Source organism: Pongo pygmaeus, chromosome 8, assembly GCF_028885625.2.
Source record: "Pongo pygmaeus isolate AG05252 chromosome 8, NHGRI_mPonPyg2-v2.0_pri, whole genome shotgun sequence".
In the NCBI taxonomy this organism is placed as follows: Eukaryota; Metazoa; Chordata; class Mammalia; order Primates; family Hominidae; genus Pongo; species Pongo pygmaeus.
The window spans coordinates 122225668-122248444 of record NC_072381.2 but is presented as its reverse complement, the minus strand read 5'-3'; the positions used below and the strand labels follow the sequence as shown (position 1 = coordinate 122248444).

Genomic DNA, 22777 nt, shown 5'->3' with positions numbered 1-22777 from the left:
CATATCAACCATAATTGATTTAATTCCAAATGAACTACAAGTTGGATGCTAGAAGGTGTCTAAGTGTCAGTAAGTAGATACCATAGAATCTCTTTACATACCATTTCAATTATTTTGTTGATATGTTTCTGAATTTCCATAAGCATCTCGACACCCTGTAAGTAGAACAACCATGATCTTCCACGGTTGCAGACTAGAAAATTTAAGTATAAAAACTTATAACACATGTGGCTATTTCTAACTCAGAGTATTTGTAGAGTCCCTGATTAGCGGATGATATGCTCTACAAAATCAGTAGATTAAATGTTAATCTTCACCCCAGTTTTCAATGGGTTGAATGTGAATGAGAGGTTCTTCTCCCTCAGTAGCTTCTCTTCGACCTTTCAGAACTGACTGGTTCAGTTGCTGAATCAAGTTAACTTCATCCTCTTTTATGGTCTCTGGACCAACCTGGACAACTTTCTTCTTCTTTTTTATTTTTTGTTTTTATTTTTTGAGATGGAGTTTCACTCTGTTGCCCAGGCTGGAGTGCAGTGGCATGATCTCGGCTTACTGCAAACTCCAAATTGTTCAAGCAATTCTCTTGCCTCAACCTCCCAAGTAGCCGGGATGACAGGCGTGCACCACCATGCCTGGCTAATTTTTGTATTTTTAGTAGAGACGGGGTTTCGCCATGTTGGCCAGGCTGGTCTCGAACTCCTGACCTCAGGCCATCCTCCCATCTTGGCCTCCCAAACTGCTGGGATTACAGGCGTGAGGCACCATGCCTGGCCAACCTAGACAACTTTCCCACAATACATGTCACAGATCACCAGGGTAGTCTGGATTAGAGTGGCTGAATCAGTATAAATCTACTGTCCCTTAAAAAGTAGAAAAGTATGTTGTGATGATGAGATCTGCATACAAAGACCTGATAAAGAATGGCATTCCTCGTGCTCTGGTATGCCAACAGCTCAACAGATACTAACTAAAGGAAAGATCCTGACACCAGGATCTGAATACGATCTGACAGATGATAAGCCAGATATAAATCCTAGTCTTCTGCAACTGATAAACTGTAAGGCAATAACTATTTTAAGAAAGAATTCTTTATCATGAAAAATCTTGATTTTTTTTTTCTTACTGATTTCCACTAAGATAAAATATCACTCAACTTATTACTGGAGGGGGCCTGGGGAAAGCTTTCTGTACTTTTTTAGAAAGCATCTCCTATAGATCATGAACCTTTGGTCATCATAAAGATTTAAAGAGGCCTATTGACTCTTTCAGGCTACTGAGGAGCAGTATAGACCCTTGCACACCTCTGAGTGGTGAACATGCAACTTGAGATTTATTCACTCCACAAATATGCACTAAAAGTCTCATAGGTGCCAGGCAAGTCCTGGAGTTCTTACTTAACAGAGTGGGCTGCTAGGAAGTGCTAGCTTTCACTTGCTGCTGCCATAGGGCACAGTGCAGAGTAAATAAAGATGTCCCCAAATAACAACCTTCCAGCACTTTCTAGGTCTGCAGAGTTTCTCAGCTATAGCTTCTCTGTGAGTCACCAGCATGAGCCAATGCTGTAACGAAACCAGACATCTAAGGTGCTCTACATGTGCTCCCTTTGGTTTGAGGTCTTTCTTCCCACTTCTCTGATTTCCTAAAATATTTTTTTCTCATTTTATCTTTAATTCCCTCTCCCTTGGTGTCACAAGGGAGCTCCCCTAAAAGTTCATCAATGATGGAGTATTTTTTTTTTTAGAAAAGGTAATTTGAGATAATGTAAGGTACTTGTTTGGTTGTTAATTCAGGATGGGGTATACAAATCACTTCTTTCATTAAATTTAGCTTCCCAGATGATGACTTCCCACAGCTGACCAGCGATACCATCAGCAAAGGCATAGATAGCGTTGTTGGCTGTTCCTGAAATAGGGGGAAAACGAGGGAAAATGAGAAACAGGGTTCATCCATATTGAGATACTTATGGCTCCTTTTAATGGAACTTCACAGATACTAACCTGATTGTGCTTCAGTAGAGTGATACTTAAGTACAGAGGTTTATTAAGCAGCATGGCACAGGCTTTGGCAACAGCTAGTGACACGGCCCCTATGGCCATACTGCCACTGAGTACAGGCTCAACAGGCTCTGCAGGCGCAATAGGTTTCTCCGTAATAGTATCCTTCCTCCCTGGAGGGAGAAATATTGAGAGTAAGACTGTATTTCTAAACGCTTTATTTACAGATGGAAAGACCCAGGATAAAGAAGGGATGAAAGCCGAGGCTGGGAACAATAAATGCTCCACCTCAACCCCCAAGAAGTTTTCTGTTTGGTTTTGCTTAAGATTCTCAAATAATCATTAGCCATGGATTTTGCCTGTCTAAGACGTTTTAAGCCATTTAATATTAATTCCTTCATCAATCATATGAGGTAGATATTTTTATTCTACATTTACATATACATAAACTGGGGCTTAGAGGGGTTAAAAGACTTGCCCAACATGTAACAGAAAGTAGATAGAGGATTTGAACTGTCTTTAAATTTCAAATCCTTTGTTTTTCTATATTTCACCATAGCTGCCGCACACTCAACTTTCTGCTGAACATCTCTGCGTGAATATATCTAAATTGCTGTCTTTCTCATCAACACCAAACCAATGCCTCGTTCTGTGTTGTTTACGATCTTTAGCAGTGCCTTTCAGATCCAATCATTGACCCAGATTCCTTACCCATCTTTCACTAGAATATGTTCTCAGCCTCCCTGTCTCATGAGGTCCGGACAGAGTCTACATATATCTCTAGTGTTCCTCTTGTCCTTTCCTCCACAGCTGCCGATGTGGTTCAGGTCCCCAGTCGAGATAAGATATTTCAGCACCTCATGCTTAATGAGCGCTTAGCAAATAGCTGTGCCCTCCCACTTCTTCCCTTAAGTTCCACGTTCTATCAGTCAAAAGCAACCACCAAACGAACATCCATGTTGGTCTCTACTTATAACTCAGTAGTGGCCATCCCACCCTCCCAAGGGAAGATTACTCAAACATAATTCTTTTGTCTCGGGGCAAATCTCTTCACCTCTCTGGGCCTCAGCATCTGGATCTATGAAATAAGGTACCCTGCCTCCCTAGTCTCTTTGGTCCCTTCCTGGTTCTGGTGCTTTCTTACTCAATGGAACCCCCACTAATTGGGTGTATGGTTCGTGCCTGGCATCATGCTAGATACGGGCAATGGCAAGTGGAATAAACATGATTCATGCCCTCAAGGAGCATGTTCTAGTTCAGCAGACACACAAAACCCTGTTGTTATACCAAGAGCAGCTTCAGAATGAACAGTACTGCAGGGGCTGAGGTTAGCAATCTGTTGGAAGGCATGGAGCAAGGGCAAATTGAAGTGATAATTTGTATTATTTGCTTTAAAATAAAGTTTTGTAAAGAAAATGTGTATTTTACATAGGATTGAGAAAATGTTGGTTGTTCATATCAAAGGAATCAAAACTCTAAGATCTGGAGTGGCTTTTGGATTAGCTAATGGAAATTTTGAAAGGAGGTGAAAGGTCTCCCATGCCATCCCCTCCCACTCTACCCCCACTTGGCACTGCTCAATGCATCTTATTTAATAATAAGTATTTATCACCTCTGGGTGACAAACTGTTTTATTTTACAAATAAAAATGGAGAGTGGGATGGGGGCAAAATCTTTGAGTGAGGATGTAGCATAGGATGGATGGCTTTTGGCTGTGAGCCCAAATTGTGTCTGTAGCCAAGAGACTCAGAAAGGCAGTCCAGGCTTCAGCCTTTCTTCCTCACACATTTGTTACTAACGACTCTGCAAGATAAGTCACCAACCAACCTGGCTTTTGCCCCTTTTTTTTGGTAGGAGGTGGAGGGGGTGGTGGTGGTGGTACTGGAGGTAGAGGTGTAGGCACTGTTGAGTATTCCAGGCTCTTTTCCAATTCTTTTCTCTCCTTATCTTCTTGAACTTTACTTGCGAAGAATATCCTTAATGGCAAGAAAATATGGCTTTACAGTGGGATATTTAGGAATATCACTCTGTGATTTTGGTCATATTTTAGAGATGACCCCATATATTTCAATAAATAACTGCTTTTCGGCTACTTAAGAACAAATCAACTTTAATTTTCAAAGCCAGTAAACAATGATGCTGTTATAAAACTGCATTCAAGAACTGAAATTCATTTTGGCATGGAAATAAATGTTTAAAGATTTCAGATGCTCATTTTAAAATTATTTGAGCACCCTGGGTTTGCATTTTTAGAGTAAAACTTGAAGATGTAATTTTATTGTGGGTTACAGTATTTCCTTTTTGTATAAATGACCATCAGAAAACAAATGTGTCAAGAATAGAGTGAAATACAGCATATAAATATAGAGGACTTCCTTTCTTTTTTCTTGACACTTAAGATTAATATTTTAAAAAAAACTTTTGGAAATCCCACTTAGATGCATTTATGTAAAATTTCAGCACCCCAAAATAAAAAGAAGAGGCTAAAAGCTTCTATAGGCAAAAAACCAGGCAAATAAAAAACAAAGACATAGGAATCAGACTTGCATCAGATTAATAATCCAGATGCCAGTGGGGCAATGCCTTTAAAGTACGAGACAAATTGATTTCAACAGAGAATTCCATACTCAGCTAAACTATCAACCATGGGGGCAAAGTATCAACATTCCCACACATAAAATAACTAAGAAACTTTACATCCCATATACCCTTTCTCATTCTCACTTTTAAAGGATACGATCCAGCAAATCATGAAAGAAAAGAATGTGGGTTCCAGAAACAGGAGAACAATGAAGTTTTTATGGCATCTCTGTAGTTGGTCTACAGAAGAACCAGTCCAGATGGGTGGTTTGGGGAGGGAAAATGCCAGGAAAAAAAGGAGTGTAATAAAATATAAGATGTAACTGAGAGGTTGAGAAAAAAATAATAAATAAATTAAGAAAATGATAATAGCACATGAAGGGGGAAAAAAGGGAATAGAGGAATAGCATTCAGAAACTCTAAGAAAACCCAAAACTATTCAAAAAAGTTTCTTGGCTGGGCGCAGTGGCTTATGCCTCTAATCCCAGCACTTTGGGAGGCCGAGGCAGGTGGATCACTTGAGGTCAGGAATTCTTGACTAGCCTGGCCAACATAGTGAAAACCCATCTCTACTAAAAATACAAAAATTAGCTGGGCATGGTGGTGGCAAGTGCCTGTAATCCCAGCTACTTGGAGGCAGAGGCAGGAGAATAGCTTGAACCTGGGAGGTGGAGATTGCGGTGAGCCGAGATCATGCCACTGCACTCCAGCCTGGGTGACAGAGGAAGACTCCATCTCAAAAAAAAAAAAAAAAAAAGGTTTCTTTTACAAAGGTCATTTTCTTACTCTGAAGCAAACTAAAATGTTATATACAATTAAGTAAGTGATAAAGCTTAAGAATAGAGAATCCAATTGACCTTCTATTGGCCAAGGGGTTGTGGCATTGGACCTGCACAAACAGGAAAACGATTCTAACTCACTACTTGGTTGGGCAATGAAGAACATTTCCATAGCCCTAGTAAATGCTTCCTTGTTAGCGTGTTTGAGTCAACCTATGGGCAAAGCATGGGAGACTTAGTTGTGGCCGGAGAACGGAATGTAAGTGTCAGCTGTTGTGACTAAATAAAAGGATATGAGGAGCTCACAGGTGGCATGTGACAGGTGGGCAGAAGAAAAAGGCATCCTCTGGATTCATAATCGGATTCTTTTTCTGAGAAGCTTTTTACTAAGTCTTAGGAAAGCTCTATACATGAAAAGAGACCGAAAAGCCCTATGTAGTGTTACATAGTAAGGTGTTAACTACATGGTTTTCAGGAGAAAAACAAATTTTATGCTAAATGTTGCTGCTTTCACATACGCTTTGTAAACTGATTTCCCAATTCTATAGATTTGACAGACTCATTTTATTGGCAGGTGAAATGGAAAGATAATGGACATGTATTTGGACTTGATTTTTTTTTTTTTGAGACGGAGTCTCGCTCTGTTGCCCAGGCTGGAGTGCAGTGGCGCCATCTCGGCTCACTGCAAGCTCCGCCTCCCGGGTTCACGCCATTCTCCTGCTTCAGCCTCCCCAGTAGCTGGGACTACAGGCGCCCGCCACCATGCCCGGCTAATTTTTTGTATTTTTAGTAGAGACTGGGTTTCACCATGGTCTCGATCTCCTGACCTCGTGATCTGCCCGCCTCGGCCTCCCAAAGTGCTGGGATTACAGGCGTGAGCCACCGCGCCCAGCTTGTACTTGATGTTTATATTTCAAAGTGGAAGCTGTACCTGAGTAGGTGATCCACTTCTGCCTGGTCAGAGGGTGCCATCCCCTGGAGCTCGTGTGTGATGGTGCTGTTGACCCACTGCACGGCGGTGCTGACCGCGCTGGCCCTCTCTGCCTCCTCCGCCTCGGCCAGCTCGGGCAGAGCGTTCTCATAGACTTCAAAATGAGTCGAGATCACCACAGAACATACGTTCTGAAAATCATATAAATGTGTTCAACACTTTCCCTACCTCTCCCAGAAAGAGGAAATTAAATGAATCCAGCTTTTAACATGCACGAAATTTTACCACCAATTTCAAGGGGAGAATGAGAATATATAATTTTCTTTGAGATATTTTTATAGCTGTTGAAACACTATGGAACTCAGCTTCATAGAACACTTAAAATGCCCTTACAAAAACCCTACATCAAACTTCATTTTTATCACTACCTCTCCGATAAATAACAACAAAAATCAGACTTAATCATCATTATTCTCCTACCAGAGACTATAGCAAAAATCATTTCTAACAAATATGTAGCAAAGTGAATTAAAATGAATTGTTCAAATTATTAAAGTAAATTATTTTCTTTCTTTAGGTCAGTCTAACATCTATAAATGTCTAGGTAAATAGACTAATCTATAAACCTACATGTAGATTTATAGAACCTATCACATGAGTAATGTCAGAGTTTATAAACTATTTTTGCCTCATTTCCATTATCCATGTTGGATCATCCTCAGGTTAGCATGTCATGTCTGTATCAAAATTACACTTAAACATAATAAAGCCATCATGGTTGATGGTATGATTCATGCTTACATGACTACCTATGAAATATATATATATATTTTGCAAACACTGAATTTCAAAACATTAATTTTCTACAGTTTAGACAAGAGTTGCTAATAAATGCAGTGGGGCCAGGACATTAAAGAACACACTTAAACTGCCTCATACCTTGGGAAAGTTCTGAATGGTGCAGAATATGTCCACTTGCAGGGTTGGAAGCCCCAGTCCATCCAGTACGTCTTTCCCCACTATTTTGCATATGGTGGGAGGCTTTGCAAGTTTAGAAAAGCAGTTTGCCTTCAACACACACAAAAGAACAAAAATCATCTGGTTCAAGTTGGTGTTTGGGGAAAAAAAAGTCACAATACCACATCTAATTTATCTTCAAAAGGTCATTCACATTGACTCTAGTTTCTACCAAACCTCTCCGTGAGTATTCTTCCTGATGCCAGGATTAGACTAGCAGTTCTGTGAGAACTGCCCTGCCCTCACGTACCGAGATATGGATTCAGCCCACTCCTGAGTCTCTGGTATGTGGGGCAATTTGGTGTATGTTGAACTCTCAACAGAAACTTGCATATGTTTCTTAATTAAAAGGCCCTGTGTCACTGATTAGCAGGCCTTCTTCAACAGAGACGGTCTCATTCTGTGGCCAGGCTGGAGTGCAGTGGCACGATCTTGGCTCACTGCATTCTCCGCCTCCCAGGTTCAAGCAGTTCTCTTGCCTCAGCCTCCTGAGTAGCAGGGACTACAGGCGTGCGCCATCATGCTCAGCTAATTTTTGTATTTTTAGTAGAGATGGGGTTTCACCATGTTGGCCAGGATAGTCTCGATCTCTTGACCTCGTGATTCACCCACCTTGGCCTCCTAAAGTGCTGGGATTACAGGCTAGCAGCCCTTCTTATAGTCAATTCAGTTGCCTAAGCTATCCCTCTTTTCTTTTTCTTTCTTTCTTTTTTTTTTTTTTTTGAGACAGGGTCTTGCTCTGTCAGCCAGGCTGGAGTGCAGTGGCACCATCATGGCTCACTGCAGCCTCAACTTCCCAGGCTCAAGTGATTCTCCCACCTCAGCCTCCCGAGTAGCTGGGACCACAGGCACACGCCACCACACCTGGCTAATTTTTACGTTTTGTAGATACAGGATCTTACTATGTAGCTCAGGCTGGTCTCAAACTCTTGGCCTCAAGCAATCCTTCCACCTCAGCCTTCCAAAGTGCTGGGATTACAGGTGTCAGCCACTGTGCCCAGCACCCTTGTTTCAAGATACAGAAACCAACTGGTCTTTAGAACACCATGATGCATTCGAATTCAAGAAACCTGACATGGGCTGATTTTTTTTTTTTTTTTTTTTTTTTAAGACAGAGTCTCACTCTGTCACCCAGGCTGGAGTGCAATGGCATGATCTCTGCTCACCGCAACCTCTGCCTCCTGGGTTCAAGCGATTCTCCTGCCTCAGCCTTCCAAGTAGCTGGGATTACAGTCATGCACCAAAACGGCTGGCTAATTCTTTTGTATTTTTAGTAGAGATGGGGTTTCAACATGTTGGCCAGGCTAGTTTCAAACTCCTGACCTCGTGATCCACCTGCCTCAGCCTCCCAAAGTGTTGGGATTACAGGCGTGAGCCACTGCGCCCGGCACATGGGCTCATTTTTATTCCTCCCAGCAAGGCATGTGATATTTTAGTGGTGAAGACTTACGCGACGGCTGTATCTTACCATCAGCTCATGCATAGTCCTATGTGTTCAAAGAGGCTTGTTGGGAGCCTTAGCAATTGCAGTTTCTTTGAGGTGGAAAAGCAGAAGCCATTTGGAGGTGATCCAAGAAAGAGACTGAAGAAAGAGAAGCTGAGATAGAAAGCCCACTCAAGGAGCCTGCAAGAAAAGGCTCAGGACAGTGTTTCTGTGCAGAGGAGCAGGAGTTAGGAGAGAATGGAAGGAGGGAAGGTGAAGGCACACCTTTATTGCTCTCTTGATTACCAGATAGGATTGGGCTTTGCTTTCATTTAGCAGACCAGGTCTCTGATCTTTCAGTTTAAAATCCAGTGACTTCAACCTGGACAACAGGTCATCTAATACCCACAGCGACATGCCAGTTCAGAGGTGGGGCCCCAGAAGTATTAAGCAAGAGCTCATTTTCAAGCCATCCGTGGATTTTTAAAATGGTGGTTTGTATGTTACAGAGTAAGTGCCTAAATGAATTTAGAATCAGGAGAGCAAAAATGTTGTTTAGCTTACACTCTGTGTGTTATAGTGAGTTCAATTTAACAAGCACCAAGCACCTATAATGTACTGCACGTTGTGTTAGGAGAGGAAAGGAACTAACATTTTTAAAGTGCTTAATATGGGCTTTGAAAGAATGACTTCTTTATCACTGTATCACAAACCACAGGGCCTGACATATATAGGATTCTATAAATTAAATCTTGTATAAATTAATAAATGTCAGTGACATCCCTGGGCACTGTATATACATGATGTCATTCAACTCTCTAAGCTATGTGATATCATCTCCATCCCACAGATGGGCAGACTGAGTTCCACAAAAATTAACTGTCCAAGATCACTTAGCCAATGTTTTCAGTATCTACTGCTTTGTAACAGACCACCCCAAACCTTAGTGGTTTAAACCATTAACTTGCTCATGATCCTGTAATTTGGGTGGGGCTTCAACTGGGAAATTCTTTTGCTGGGCTTCTCTGGAGTCCTTTATGCAGATGTAATCATCTGGAGGCTTGACAGGAGCCAGCATATCCAAGCTGTTTTCACTCAATGTCCAGTGCTGTAGCTGGGATGGCTGGGACAGTGAGGGGTTGGCTGGGCATCTGTCTTTGTCACAGGATATCCTGAGGGGTCTCATATCTGCCAGGGTCCTTCTCTACACAACCTTTCTCTTTCCAGTAGGGTAATTGGGACATCCTCACAGCATGATGACTAGATTCCGAGAAGACAAGCTTCAATATGCCAGCACTTATCAACTCTCTGTTTGTATCGCGTTTGTCAAGGTCCTATTGATCAAAGTAAGTGACATAGCCAAGTCCAGAGTCAGTGTGGGAGGGACTTACAAAAAGGTGTTCACACTGGAAGTGTAGTTTCTTGGAGGACCATCAGTGTAACTCTATCACAGTGAGGAAGTGGCAGAGATAAGAATCAAAACCAGATCTGCCACATTCCCAATCCAAAACTCTTTCAATCATTCAGTTTTATGATGATGGAATAAATTGTATTGTTATTGCCTACAAGGATCTTTACCATGTGTGAATTCCTCTAATATGTCTGTCTTAGTTTGTTCTCACACTGCTATCAAGGACTGCCTGAGACTGAGTAATTTATAAAGGAAAGAGGTTTAATTGACTCACAATTCTGCACAGCTGGGGAGGCCTCAGGAAACTTACAATCATGGTGGAGGGAGAAGCAAACACATCCTTCTTCACATGAGGGCCAGAAGGAGAAGTGCAAAGTGAAGGGGGGAAGACCCTTATAAAACCATCAGCTCTCATGAGAACTCACTATCACGAGAACAGCATGAGAGTAACCACCCCCATAATTTAATTACCTCCCACTCGGTCCCTCCCCACATGTCATATGTGGGGATTGTGAGAAGTACAATTCAAGATGAGATTTGGGTGGGGATAGAGCCAAGCCATATCAATGTTGGAGAGGGACAGAAGAAATGACATTGGAGCTGAACACTGGAGGAGGTATAGTGTTTCAGTGCCAGTCAAGGGGGAGATGTGGTGAGCAGATACTTCAGGGAGAGGGAATGGGATAAGCAAAGGGGAGGGAGGTAGGAAACTTCTGGCTTTAGGGAACAGTCAGCGATTCGGTGTAGCGGAGGAGGGCAGGGAATGGGAGATGCGCCTGTTACCAGAGGGAGGGGCTGAGCACTGTGAACCACACACATGAAGGCCAGCAAGCACGGGAAAGCCACAGGAGGTGCTGAGGAAGAGAACTGTGGTCAGACTTGCTGCTCTGGCAGCACTCTGCAGGATGAACTAGATAGAGGGAGAGACGAGGTGAGAGTAAGCACCGCCAAAACTAGGGCAGTCACTAAGAAGAGGAAAAGGAGATTGCTTTTTTTTTTTTTGAGACAGAGTCTCGCTCTGTTGCCCAGGCTGGAGTGCAGTGGTGCAATCTCAGCTCACCGCAACCTCTGATTCCCGGGTTCAAGGAGTTTGCTTTTTTGCCTCTGCAATTCCTGAACATCCTTCAAAGTCCAAGCCAAAGCCTTCCTGGATATACAGCCTCCAAGGATCTTTTCCATCCCTGAATTCCTTTAATAGGCATATAGGGATCTGTCCCTCAATCTAGCACACAGTCGTCTATCACCTTATCTTTTGCTCCAATTATTTTATGTATTAGTGACTTTTGTCCCAAACTAAGATATAAGTTCCCAGAGAGCTGTACAAACGAATATCCTGGCTGCCTAATAGAATGAGAAGATCATTATACAGGGGAACAAGAGTCCATGTTTTTAGTCCTAGCTTGCGCACTAAGTAGCTGTGAGACAAAGGCTTGGTGTCCCTGTAAAATGAGGACGTTAGAATAGATTGTGTTCAAGAATTCCTCTAGCAACAGATAGTAGGAAGAGAATGGAAGGAGAGTCAAGCATTCACTCATTCATCCTGCAGGTAGTTTCTCAGCATCCACTGTGTGCCATGCACTCTGCTGGGTACTAGGGACACAAACATGGTTTGATTTTTTTTCTTCTGTCACTATGTCCTTTGGGAAAATCATTTAAATTGCACTGGCCACAGGTTCTTTATTTGTAAAATGGGAATCATCATTTTTACCTTGTTGCAGTGGTACTGAGGATTGAGTTATAGCACGCAGCACAAAGGGCTCAGTAAACCCCACACCCCTCCCCTTTGACAGTATAGGCCATGAGTGGGAAAAAGTCATTCGCAGAACATCCTTTATATCAACTGCCTCAACACGACATGGTTTTGCACCCTGACAGCACATCTGCTTCTTCATAGGACTCCTTTTGCTTGGTGTTCACGTTGCCTCCTTGCTTTCCCTTGCCATAGTGCAAACTCCTAGGGGCCCCAACCACACTGCCTTCCTTACTACTTATAGATCTGGAAGGGAGAAAACGTCTTTGCTTCAACTGCTCACTGCTTAACGCTAAGGTGTGTGCCAGATCTCAGGGCTGGGCAGAGACCCGGAAGGTGAGAAGACAAGGCTTCTGAGCCCAGCAGGGGCTCACAGGCTGCCTAGGGAGGCTGCCTCAAGAGACTACAATACACGAAGGAAATGCTGCAGGAACCCAGAAGGACGGTTGGTCCAGGGCTACGTGGGCAAGGCTTTGGTCTGAATTTTGGAGTTTAGGGCGGGGCTGGTCAGATAATAACTGGCATCCCGGCAGAGGAGCCAGTAGGATGAGGCCCCAGAATAGGCTGAGGCCAAGTTGTAGCAAACGCCAAGGTGTTCATCCTGTGATCAAAGAGGAGCTGCTTAAGGTCGGTGAGCTGAGCTGAGAGCATTAAGGTCTGTGTTAAAAATGACAATTGGCAAGCATGGGCGTTGGACCGGCCCACAAACGGAGAGGCCCCTTAGGTAGCGAGGAAGCCTGCCAGCCCCTGGGCTGTCGCTGCAGGTCAAATACGCCTAGCGCCCTCTTTCCTCCAGCTGCCTCCTTTCCGCCACTTTCTCTGGGGACATCCCTCCACCCCTGGGTGTCCTTCCCGCTCCTTCTCTCCAGAAGTCTCCTCCGCACACGTAGGCCCGGGGCCCCGGCGGCGCGCATGCCAGATTCTGAGGCGCAGGCGCAAGGCGTTGCCGCAGCGCGGGGCGGGGGAGAGGGGTTGGCGGGAGGAGAGCGCTTGTCCCAGGTCCCTACCAGGTGCCCGTAGACGTCGGCAGGCTGGAGGTAGAAGGTGGAGTTGAGCAGCTCTTCCAGCCTGCGCGGAACGTCGTTCTCCCGGTAGTACTCCATCGCCTGCTGCTTCAGCTTCTGCAGCTCCCTAGTGGTCCCACAGCTGCGGCCGCCGCCTTCTTCCCCCATGGTAGGAGATTTAAGGCTACAGCGGGGTTTAGCCTGGGGTCCTGCGAGCGTCCTTGCTGTCGCTAGGCAACGCAATGTGATCCCGACCCCCAGATCTCGCGATGCTTCCAGGCCTAGGTTCTTCTTGCGGCAAAAGCCGTTCCTTTTCCTTGGAGCTAGAGTGGCCTCTGCGCTCGCTGCTCTGTCTTTTCTCCCTGCGGCATTAGGTCCGGGGGTTGGGCTCCTCCTAGACTCCCGAGACTAGGGCCCTCCCGGCTTCGTTTTTCACCACTTTTCCCTGGCGGTTTTCCAGAGGGGGAAATCTTTAACTACCTCATCAAGCGCGTTTTGCCGGAGCGCGGCAGCCTTAGCTCCGAATTCCGGCTGGGGTCGCGCGCTCGGGTCCCAGTGGCCCAGCGTCTCGGGCCACCCCGCCCTCCCCACGCGCCCCCTTCTCTCCGTTGTTAGTGAGCTCCTCCGGGTTGCTAAGGCCGCCCGTGCCAGGCAGGCCCACTGTGTTGGGGGAGGGATGTAGGGGCTCAGGGCATCCTTACTGAGCTGTGGCGATCCCAGGAATTCTTTCATTCGGCTCGTGTTTGTTAACTACCTGCTCTGAGCCGAGCCGTGTGCTGGCTGAGCCTGCTATGATGCCCAGGAGAGAAACGGCCACTTGCCCTTCTCTGGGATATTAGTGGGGGTGAAATCAATGGAATGAAAAAAACCAGTGTGGGTTGAAAATATTTGGGGTGAACCCTAAGGGATGGTTGTGGTTTGGGCAGACCTAAGGGTGGGGGATGATTCAGGCAGGACTTGGGGAGGTAAAACGGAAATGGAGGAATGGCCTTGGCTCACGTTCCTTCTCCGGAATGCTGCCTATGTCCTGCCTTTTTCAATCCGAAGTGCCTTCCTGGCTTCATTGTACCTGCCAGGTGTCATGCGATTACAGAACTTAGTGTGCGTCCTCGGTTCTAGATACTTCCTCTGCTGCAGGAGTGGGCGGCGACGGACAGGGTGTTCTTGTTCCACTCGCGCCTGTTTATGTTCCCTACCTAAGCAGATCAGTTACAAAATCTGTGCCACACTTTTCCCCCCTCTGGAAAACATAATCTTACCTATTCTACCTGTTTCCCGAGTCACTTAGTACGAAATGAGGAAGTGAGAAAGCACTTTGAAACAGTTATTTTCAATACATGCACGTATGGGTGCAGATGCATAAAAATGTGATGCTGTAAGTACTGTTACACAAACCCAGACATGCACCTTCGAAACTTCCTCCGTGTTCTCTCTGCTCTCTTATGGAACGTCTCACTGTCTGTGTGTGATAGATCATCATGAACCTGCCTTCTCTCCTAGCTAGATGGAAATCCCCTGACGGTAGGATCTGAGTCTGTGTTACCTTCACATCCACCACGGAGCCTGGGGCCCTGCAAAGGCAGAGGATGTGCTCTTCTGAATAGATGTTGAGTGAACCCTTATGCAAAATAAGCTGACACTATTGCTGTTGTTTCCATTCCACCTTTTTGCCTTTCCTCCTACACTCCTGGAAGAAAGGTACCTGCTTCTCTCATATGCTCATCCTTGAGTGCCCGAGTTGAGTCCCACATCAAAGACGCCACATCCACAATCCAGCTCTCACTCCAGCCAGCCCTTCCTTCTGAACTCTTTCCCCATTTGCAGCCTGGACCGCAAAGTTCAGCCCTCAGGGATGTCTTGATTCATTTGACATTTCAATGAAAGATTGCGAGTATCCTGGGCTGGGACCACCATGTCTTAAGAGTCTCCCCCTTTAACCCTATAACCCATTTGCCTCAGTTCCAGGAGGACAGCGACTTGGTCTGTCTTGTTCACCACTGTGTCTGCAGCACCATTACTTTACCTGATGGAATAGCTGCTCAGTAAATATTTGTTGAGTGATTGAGTGGGTTTTACACATAATAAACGGTTAATAAGTACTTAACTCACAATCAGATGTTTTGGAGGTGGGTGAGTAATGAGTACACCAAGCTGGCTGGAGCAAAGTGTTTCTTTTCAGGAATAATGAGAAATAGGGTGGAAAAGTAGTTCGAGATGAGATTATGAAGAGGCTGGAATCCCATTTTGTAAGAGAAGGAAGCAACCACAAATTTCTGAATATACGAAGGGCAAGAAATAAGTGGGGTTTTAGGAAGTTAACTTGCAGCAGTGAGTAGCATTGATGGGTTTTTGTTATACAGAAAACAAGAGACAGAGGCAGAAAATAGTATATGTGCAAGGGCCTAAACACTGATGGCAACCATGGGAATTGATGAGTGAGAGAGAATAGGAAGGAGGGATGTAAAAGGCTTTGAATGGTTGGATGTGGTGGAGTTGGGGAAGCAAAGGTGGCTTTTGAGGATACCTTGTAGAATTCTGTGATAGTTAACGGAAATAGGATCGGTGCGTCATCTGGTTTTGATGGAGGCGATATGATGCATTGGGCGTTAGATGTGTAGAGCTTGAGTAGCATCGGTATCCCAGAGAAAAGGGAGGACTGAAGATCCCGATAGACAACATCCACATAGAGTTCAAAGTTGTAAGAACAGACAAATCTTTTGGAGGGCAAAGGGGGAAAATCGTTTTGAAGTAGGACCTAAATATTGGGGAAGGAATAGATTTAGGACATAAAAGGAAGGCAAGGAGCTACCTCAGGAAAAAGGGTTTAGAGAAGAAGGAAAAAATCAAAATCACAAAGTCTAGGGCAGAGACTTTTGGGAATGTTTCATATGTATGTGTTTGTGTTTGTAGAACTGCATAGAAAAAAGTCTGAAAAGATACACATCAGCATGTTAATTGTGTTGTCCCAAGGTGATGGGATCACCAGGACCTTTTGTTTTCTTCTTTTCGTATATTGATAGTATCTGATTTTCCTATAATGAATGAATTACTTATATAAACTTGAAAAATTACATTAACAAGGCCGGGCGCGGTGGCTCACGCCTGTAATCCCAACACTTTGAGAGGCCGAGGTGGGCGGATCACGACGTCAAGAGATCAAGACCATCCTGGCCAACATGGTGAAACCCTGTCTCTACTAAAAATACAAAAATTAGCTGGGCATGGCAGCGCGTGCCTGTAGTCCCAGCTACTTGGGAGGCTGAGGCAGGAGAATTGCTTGAACCTGGGAGTCGGATGTTGTAGTGAGCCGAGATTGTGCCACTGTGCTCCAGCCTGGGTGACAGAGCAAGACTCCGTCTCAAAAAAACAAAAAAAAAAAAAAAGAAAAGAAAAATTACATTAACAATATTTGAGGGAAGAATGTTAAAGTTACAACAGGATGAAGACTTTAAGAAGAAATTTTTAGGAACTCAATTATTCCCCTATAGACTCATTTAATTTTCTCAAAGAAAAGTGAAACTACATGAAGTCAAAAAATCAATCAATAAATAGAAACTACCATCCCAGTCAGCTTCTGTCATTCACTCAGTCAACAAATATTGAATGCCACCACATACCAGACGCTGTTCTAGGCACTGGGGTTAGAACAGTGAATAAAATAAATTCCTTCTCTTCATGGAATTTAAGTTCCAGTGACACTCCAGTAGCACTTATATCAGAGTGAGTCATCAGGAGAAAGTGAAATCATAAATGTGAAACCATTTTGAAAAGTTGGTGTGCAAGGGGTTTATTAACACCTGATTGGTATTGACAGATCCAGGTAAATAAAATGATTATTCATGAATATTCCACTTTCTTATTTTTCATAGATATTAGGAAATATTTATGGGGTTTTAGCTATAAATACACTCATATAGATGCAGATTTTATACATACTTTATACATTCTTTGTTTTAGTACCTCGGTGATTATATTTCCATTTCATATTGAGATTAAATGTCTTAGGGTACTTCCAGAGCATCTCTGAGCTTGAGAAGGGTTGAGTGTACTGCTAACCTTAAACTTACCAAACTGGGGAGCTGAGGATGGGAGGGAAGAAAGGGGAAAGAAGAGGCTCAGGAGATTTAGAGTGTTCCTGGAACATATCCACGGAGAGAGGGTGGGATTGTACTCTCCTGCTTTAGAAAGAGGAAATGATATTAGAGAGAGGATCTAGTCATGACTGTTAACATCCCATGAGTCTGTAACTGCACTGGAAGGCGTGTATGGTGTGCAACAAGAAACACTTGTCTGGGAATGAGAAAACCTAAGGTGGAGTCCCAGCTGCCCCTAAGATTCATCTATGTCAGTAAAAGGAGATGTTTGGACTGGGCTAGAGTTTCCTAAGCTTTTCGAATATGAAGTCTCCTTTTAACAACAATAACAAAATTCAGCCCCTCCCCGTAATGTAATAGTAGTTATATATAATAACTATAAATTTAGCAGTGTTTCTAGAGGCATTTATATTTTTATTCATGGAAATTTCATGCATATGAAAAGGGATACATTTATGGGCAAGCCATCAGTGTTGGGGGAGTATTTGGTGTCTTTGGAGTGATGGGCCCTTTCACAGAGTCCACGGGCTTCCTGGTGGCCTTTTTAGAGAACCCCTGAACTGGGTCTTTCCACCTTGGATCTCTCCTACTTCATAGCTCTAACTTAAGATAAAATATCAGGACATAATCTATTGCAGTCTGCTAACTGAAGACCCTTCATAGAGGAAGTTAACACTTATTCAGTCTGTATTTCAAAAAGAATTTCTAAGCTATGTCAGATATTTCCTAAATGAATGTGAATAAAGAAGACGTGTTTGTTCATTTTTTCCCTAATCCTGTCCAACACCTTTATTTAAAATGGAACTTGTTTGCCATGACTTTGATGTTCCTGAGTGATTATTTAGATGTTATTTTGGGGTTGCTATCAAGTGCTTGTTAATTCTTCTTTCCTACACTTGACATCTATGTTGAATATCATTTTTCATAGGGAACCAATGAACATGACAGCAGGTGCCTTTAATCATAGAATCATAGAAACTAGAGACAATAGATGGAAGATGTTGCCTTTTCCTCATCTAGAAAATGGGAATAATAATGTTAACTATTTTCACTTAGTCATCATGCATAGGAAATAAGATTCCTCATCTAGAAAATCGGAATAACATTAACCATCCTCACCCAGTTGTCATGAATAAGAAATATGATTACCAAGCTAATTGCAAATATAAATAGCTGTAAATTAAATGCTAAGTAATAAAAGTAGGAATTATTTGGCTAATAAATGGGGGAGGCTTTTAAAATTTGTTTTTTTCTTCATCGATGTCTGCTGGCAGTAGTCATTACCACTATAATAGTAATAAAACCAGCCAAAACAACAGTTGCAACTACCTTTGATTGGGCATTTTTGTATGCCTGGAGATTTACTTACATCATTTCATTGACTCCGCAGAACAGCCACAAAAGGTAAGTGATTGGCCCAAGGTCACACAGTTAATAAATAGGGGAGACGGAATTTGAATCCAGGTCTAGGTGACACCAGTCCCCATGTATTTCCCATTGTGCTCCACTGCCTCTCAAAGCTAGAACTCTCTCAGATTCCACTGTCTTATGCTAGCTGTTGCTAGACTCTTGTCCATTCTCTTTGGAGGAGTCAGTTGAGTTGCTCACTTGGAGGTCTTGAAGAAAGAACTCTCAGTAAGTGGTGTCTTGATCATTGGTTCTTGGGCTGAGCCACACATTAGAATCATCTAGAGGTTCTATTGGCTTCTACTAGAATCTAAGCACCATTAGAATTTAAGCACCACGAAGAGACGTATTGTTTATTTTAATCATTGCTGCAGTATTGAATGATACTGGTGATTGGGCCCTATCCCAGACCTATTAAATTGGAATCTCCAGAGGGTGGGGCCCATGCATATACATTTTAAAAATATATGATAATTAATATGCAGCCAAGGTTGCAAACCACTGCTCCAAAAGATTTCTCCATGGATTAGGTCAGAAAGAGAATGACGAAGCCTTCCCCCAGGAATGGTTTGTTGATGGATGAAGCCAACAAGGCCTAGGAAATCAAAGCTCCTGAGTTCAAACCCTGGTTCTTCCAGTTCCCACTTGTGTGACCTTTTACAAATTACTTGACTTTTCTGGCCCATTTCCTCACTGACTAGTATTTTTAATTTCATAGGATTGCTAGGAAATGACATTTAAAAATCCATGTCAAAGTCCTTCTGCTGTAGCTAACACATAGTAAATGGTGGTGTTATGACCAAGAAAATGAAGGAAAAGGAAAATGTAGTATTTTAGCAGTTTTGCAGTATTTGTCTGAAAACCTTTATTTAGCTTTACACTGGAATCCAGACTGAATTGAATTAAAAGGGAGCCCCATTTTAAAAACAGTATCAGTGAGCTTTTGAGGTGATTATGCCTCCTGGTGATGTATCACTTTTATTTTAGCCTTTAGCATTTGCGCAAAATTGTGAAGTTGTGTTGTTTCTCTCTTGCTTCCCAGATAAATAGAAAGCTGGAGCCATAGTCAAAATGTGAGTGTTCAAAGCTGGCATCCTGTCAAAGGCTGTTTTAGATTCAGCCTTCCGGTCATTTGTTCAAAGGCCTTTGACACTGAAGACCAAAAGATACTGTTGGAGATGCTACTGCTGGCAGTTTAGTTGGTATTTTTCAGGGAATAGACACACAATTTCTATATGGGCAGAATGAAACTGGAAGTAGGGCAATTATTCAGTGAGTTCAGATAGTAAAGAGAAAAGGAAAAGATCGAGCAAAAGAAACTCTTTGGCTGGGTGCGGTGGCTCACGCCTGTAACCTCAACACTTTGGGAGGCTGAGGCAGGTGGATCGGGAGTTCAAAACCAGCCTGGACAAGATGGTGAAACCCCGACTTTATTAAAAATACAAAACTTAGCTGGGCACAGTGGCGGGTGCCTGTAATCCCAGCTACTTGGGAGGCTGAGGCAGGAGAATCGCTTGAACCCCGGAGGCAGAGGTTGTAGTGAGCTGACATTGCGCCTGGGCGACAGAGCAAGACTCCATCTAAAAAAAAAAAAAAAACAAAAACAAAAAAACAAACAAACAAAAAACTCTTTAGGCAAACTCTTTTGCCATTTTAAAATAATTTTTTAACTTTATAGAAGTAGCTACAGCTTAAAGCTATTTTTGTAATATAACTACAGGGCTAATAAAGCAAAAGGAATACCTATAAAATACCTTTAAAAGGCCAGGTTTTCTAATTTGTACTTCTTTTATTAATATAAAAATAGCAAAATAAACAATATGATTGTACTTACTGTGAGTGAAGAAAATGTTAAATGTAGTTTCCAGATAGGGGGCAGCAAAGAAGAGAGAGGAAGAATCCTAGTTAAGAGGACCAGTTAGATGTTTTATCAAGTTATGGCAAAAAAATGTTTTCTCGGTGACTCTTGTAAATATCGATTGGGTTTGTTTCCTGGCCCCTGAGACTTCTGTGCCTGTTTTGTTGCTGCACTTGAATGAGTATTAATAAATTGTTTGACTTTTGTAATTAAACTTGAGAACCTGATTGAAGGGGATTTTAACTTCCTTGAAAATGTACTTTAAGTTAATCTGCTTAAGAGGAATTATCTGTTTGTTATTAGCAAAATCAAAAGACTGCCTCTGCCTTATAACTGATGATTTCTACAGGCCTAGTTATGAATCTTATGGTAATATTAAACCTTCAAAAATTATTTGGGGAATTTAAAAAAATTAAGTTGTCAACTTAGGACTTGACTTTACATTAATTATTGGCAAAGTGTAGAATTTTTTTTGTCATTATGATGTTGTTTTCTCTTTTTCTGCCATAATTTTGTCTTTTAGAGTTGGCAGCTATTTTGTCCTAAGAAGTTTAGAACTACAGTTCTTTGAGTATTAAAAAAAAAGAAAAAGCAGTCACAAATGAAGAATGAGAACTGTTTTTCAAAGAACTGTATTTTGGAGGAGTAAATTCTCAGTATTTTTTAAGCAAATAAAATCATTTTAGCCAAATTTACCTGTATTGATTTAACTGCATCTCTTTTGTATGTGACAAACATCTATAAATTATTATAATTGAAAGCCTATGTACTTCCAAAATTATTTAAGGTGATGTATTTGAATGAATCTCTAATATGTTAGATAAGATTTCTATACCAGATGTTAAAAAATACATTGAATTGTGTCGAATGCTGACAGGGGGTAATGTATGATTAATCCTGTTTTTAATTAAATAATATAATTATTATATTTTGTGATTGTGTGTTCAACACCTCAGGTAGAGATTACAGAAATAAAATTACTGATGATCAGCATCTGTTTCTCAGAAAAACATTTCCATTAATACTTGAAGGAGAAAAGTTTAGTAAAGATCAAAGACTGAAATATGATTTCTAAAATGGAAATGCTTTTATTATGTTATTAATGATGTTTGTCTTTGGCCTGAGCTACAATTTTAACTGCTACAATTGGGGGATAGGAAAGAACAGGAAAGTGCGGGAGTGTCTAACACACAGTTGTACTCAGAATGAAATAAAGAGTTGTGTGTATTAGGAGAATGTTGTATGAAATTACTTTCACTTGAAATAAATGATTGAGGCAAAAGTGAGGTTTGGATTAGAAGTATCTGGGTGTCTACCCTCATCACCATTTGTGCGTGTGTGTGCCTAGAGATATGGCCAAGGGAAGCAGAGTGAGTAACTCAGGCTTCACTCTGTTCCACTGCCTTTACCGGAGCTGCCAAAGTGCCCTGAGGGAGCTGCACTTCTTCAACAGCTACTGTTAGATTGTTGTGAAAATTGGAGTTGATCTATGAGCAACTGATTGATTTAAAACATCACTGAGCAATCCTAGGTAGTCATCCTTCCCAAAGGTCACAACCAAATATTTGTACTCTAGTCTTACAAACTTTCGGGAAACTTGAAAATGGAGAAGATAGTGAAACACACTCACAAGGCAGGAATTCCGTCTGAATTAAGCTTAGATCTCTGTACCTCCTAAAGAATTTTCTGACTCTAACATGTTAAGAGCAGAGTTCCCATTTGAGGGAACTAGTGCCAAATTTCTTTTTGATGTAAATTATTCTCAGCCAACACTTGTTGAGATTCCTATTAACCGTGGATCTGACCTGAACTTTGGTTGCCTAATCATAAATGCTTTCTTTTCTTTATATCTAAGCTGACAGGAAAAATAGTTTCTGTGCTGATTTTGAGAATACAGAATCAAATACAAAATCAAAGACTATGTTTTTTTAGGATAAGAACAAAGGGCTTTAACTTTTAAAGAGTGATATTTGAAATAAATAAAATGTATATTTATCAATGTATAAGCTTTAGAATGAATGTTTTCCTGTGTATCGTCATTTCTTAGTTTACTGAAAATACAGCCATTTTAAATTCTAAACCAAGAAATTAATATTTGCAAGAAAAAGATTATCTGCTCAATTAGTAATTTTTTGTATACTTCTTATAAACCAAATGTTGGAAAATTAGTTGTCTTTTTCAGAGATAATTATAAATCTGCAAAACAGGATATGCAGTCAAAATGAACTCAAAACAGGAACTTTAAATTTATATTTGCAAGAGACTTTATCTCTAAATATTATTTATTATATGAGAACAAAAAAAAAATCATGTGTTTTGTTTTTAACTAAAAAGAACCGGCTTTCCTGTCCGTATGTATGCTGTCTTGAGTTCAACCCCAATTCACTAGGGGCATGCCTTGGGCTTTTCACATTCTTTCAAGCCCCAATATTAAAGAAAAAAAAAAAGGCACTAACCTTCTTAGCACAAAACTAGACCCTGGCTGGTACATCAAACATTGCACACATGTCTGTACCCTCTGGGGTTAAG

The 22777-nt window shown here is 42.0% G+C and overlaps 2 protein-coding genes across 4 annotated transcripts in view; one reads left to right on the top strand and one right to left on the bottom strand.

Annotated features, from left to right (window-relative positions):
- ENO4 (enolase 4) overlaps positions 1–22536 on the bottom strand; it is a 42216-nt gene extending 19680 nt beyond the window's left edge. Inside the window, exons 1-7 of one of the 2 annotated variants that reach the window (XM_054435906.2) lie at positions 12893–22536; positions 7224–7352; positions 6285–6475; positions 3822–3970; positions 1998–2167; positions 1771–1902; positions 102–155 (exon numbers count right to left, since the gene is read on the bottom strand). In XM_054435906.2, coding sequence (XP_054291881.1) covers positions 102–155; positions 1771–1902; positions 1998–2167; positions 3822–3970; positions 6285–6475; positions 7224–7352; positions 12893–13057 — 990 coding nt within the window. In that variant the 5' untranslated portion in view covers positions 13058–22536. The remainder of the gene's footprint in view (positions 1–101; positions 156–1770; positions 1903–1997; positions 2168–3821; positions 3971–6284; positions 6476–7223; positions 7353–12892) is intronic. The other variant, XM_054435907.2, reaches the window with a different exon arrangement.
- The window catches only part of HSPA12A (heat shock protein family A (Hsp70) member 12A), a 180022-nt gene continuing 170068 nt past the window's right edge, over positions 12824–22777 (top strand). The window contains exon 1 of one of the 2 annotated variants that reach the window (XM_054435900.2): positions 12824–13058. In XM_054435900.2, coding sequence (XP_054291875.1) covers positions 13056–13058 — 3 coding nt within the window. In that variant the 5' untranslated portion in view covers positions 12824–13055. The remainder of the gene's footprint in view (positions 13059–22777) is intronic. The other variant, XM_054435901.2, reaches the window with a different exon arrangement.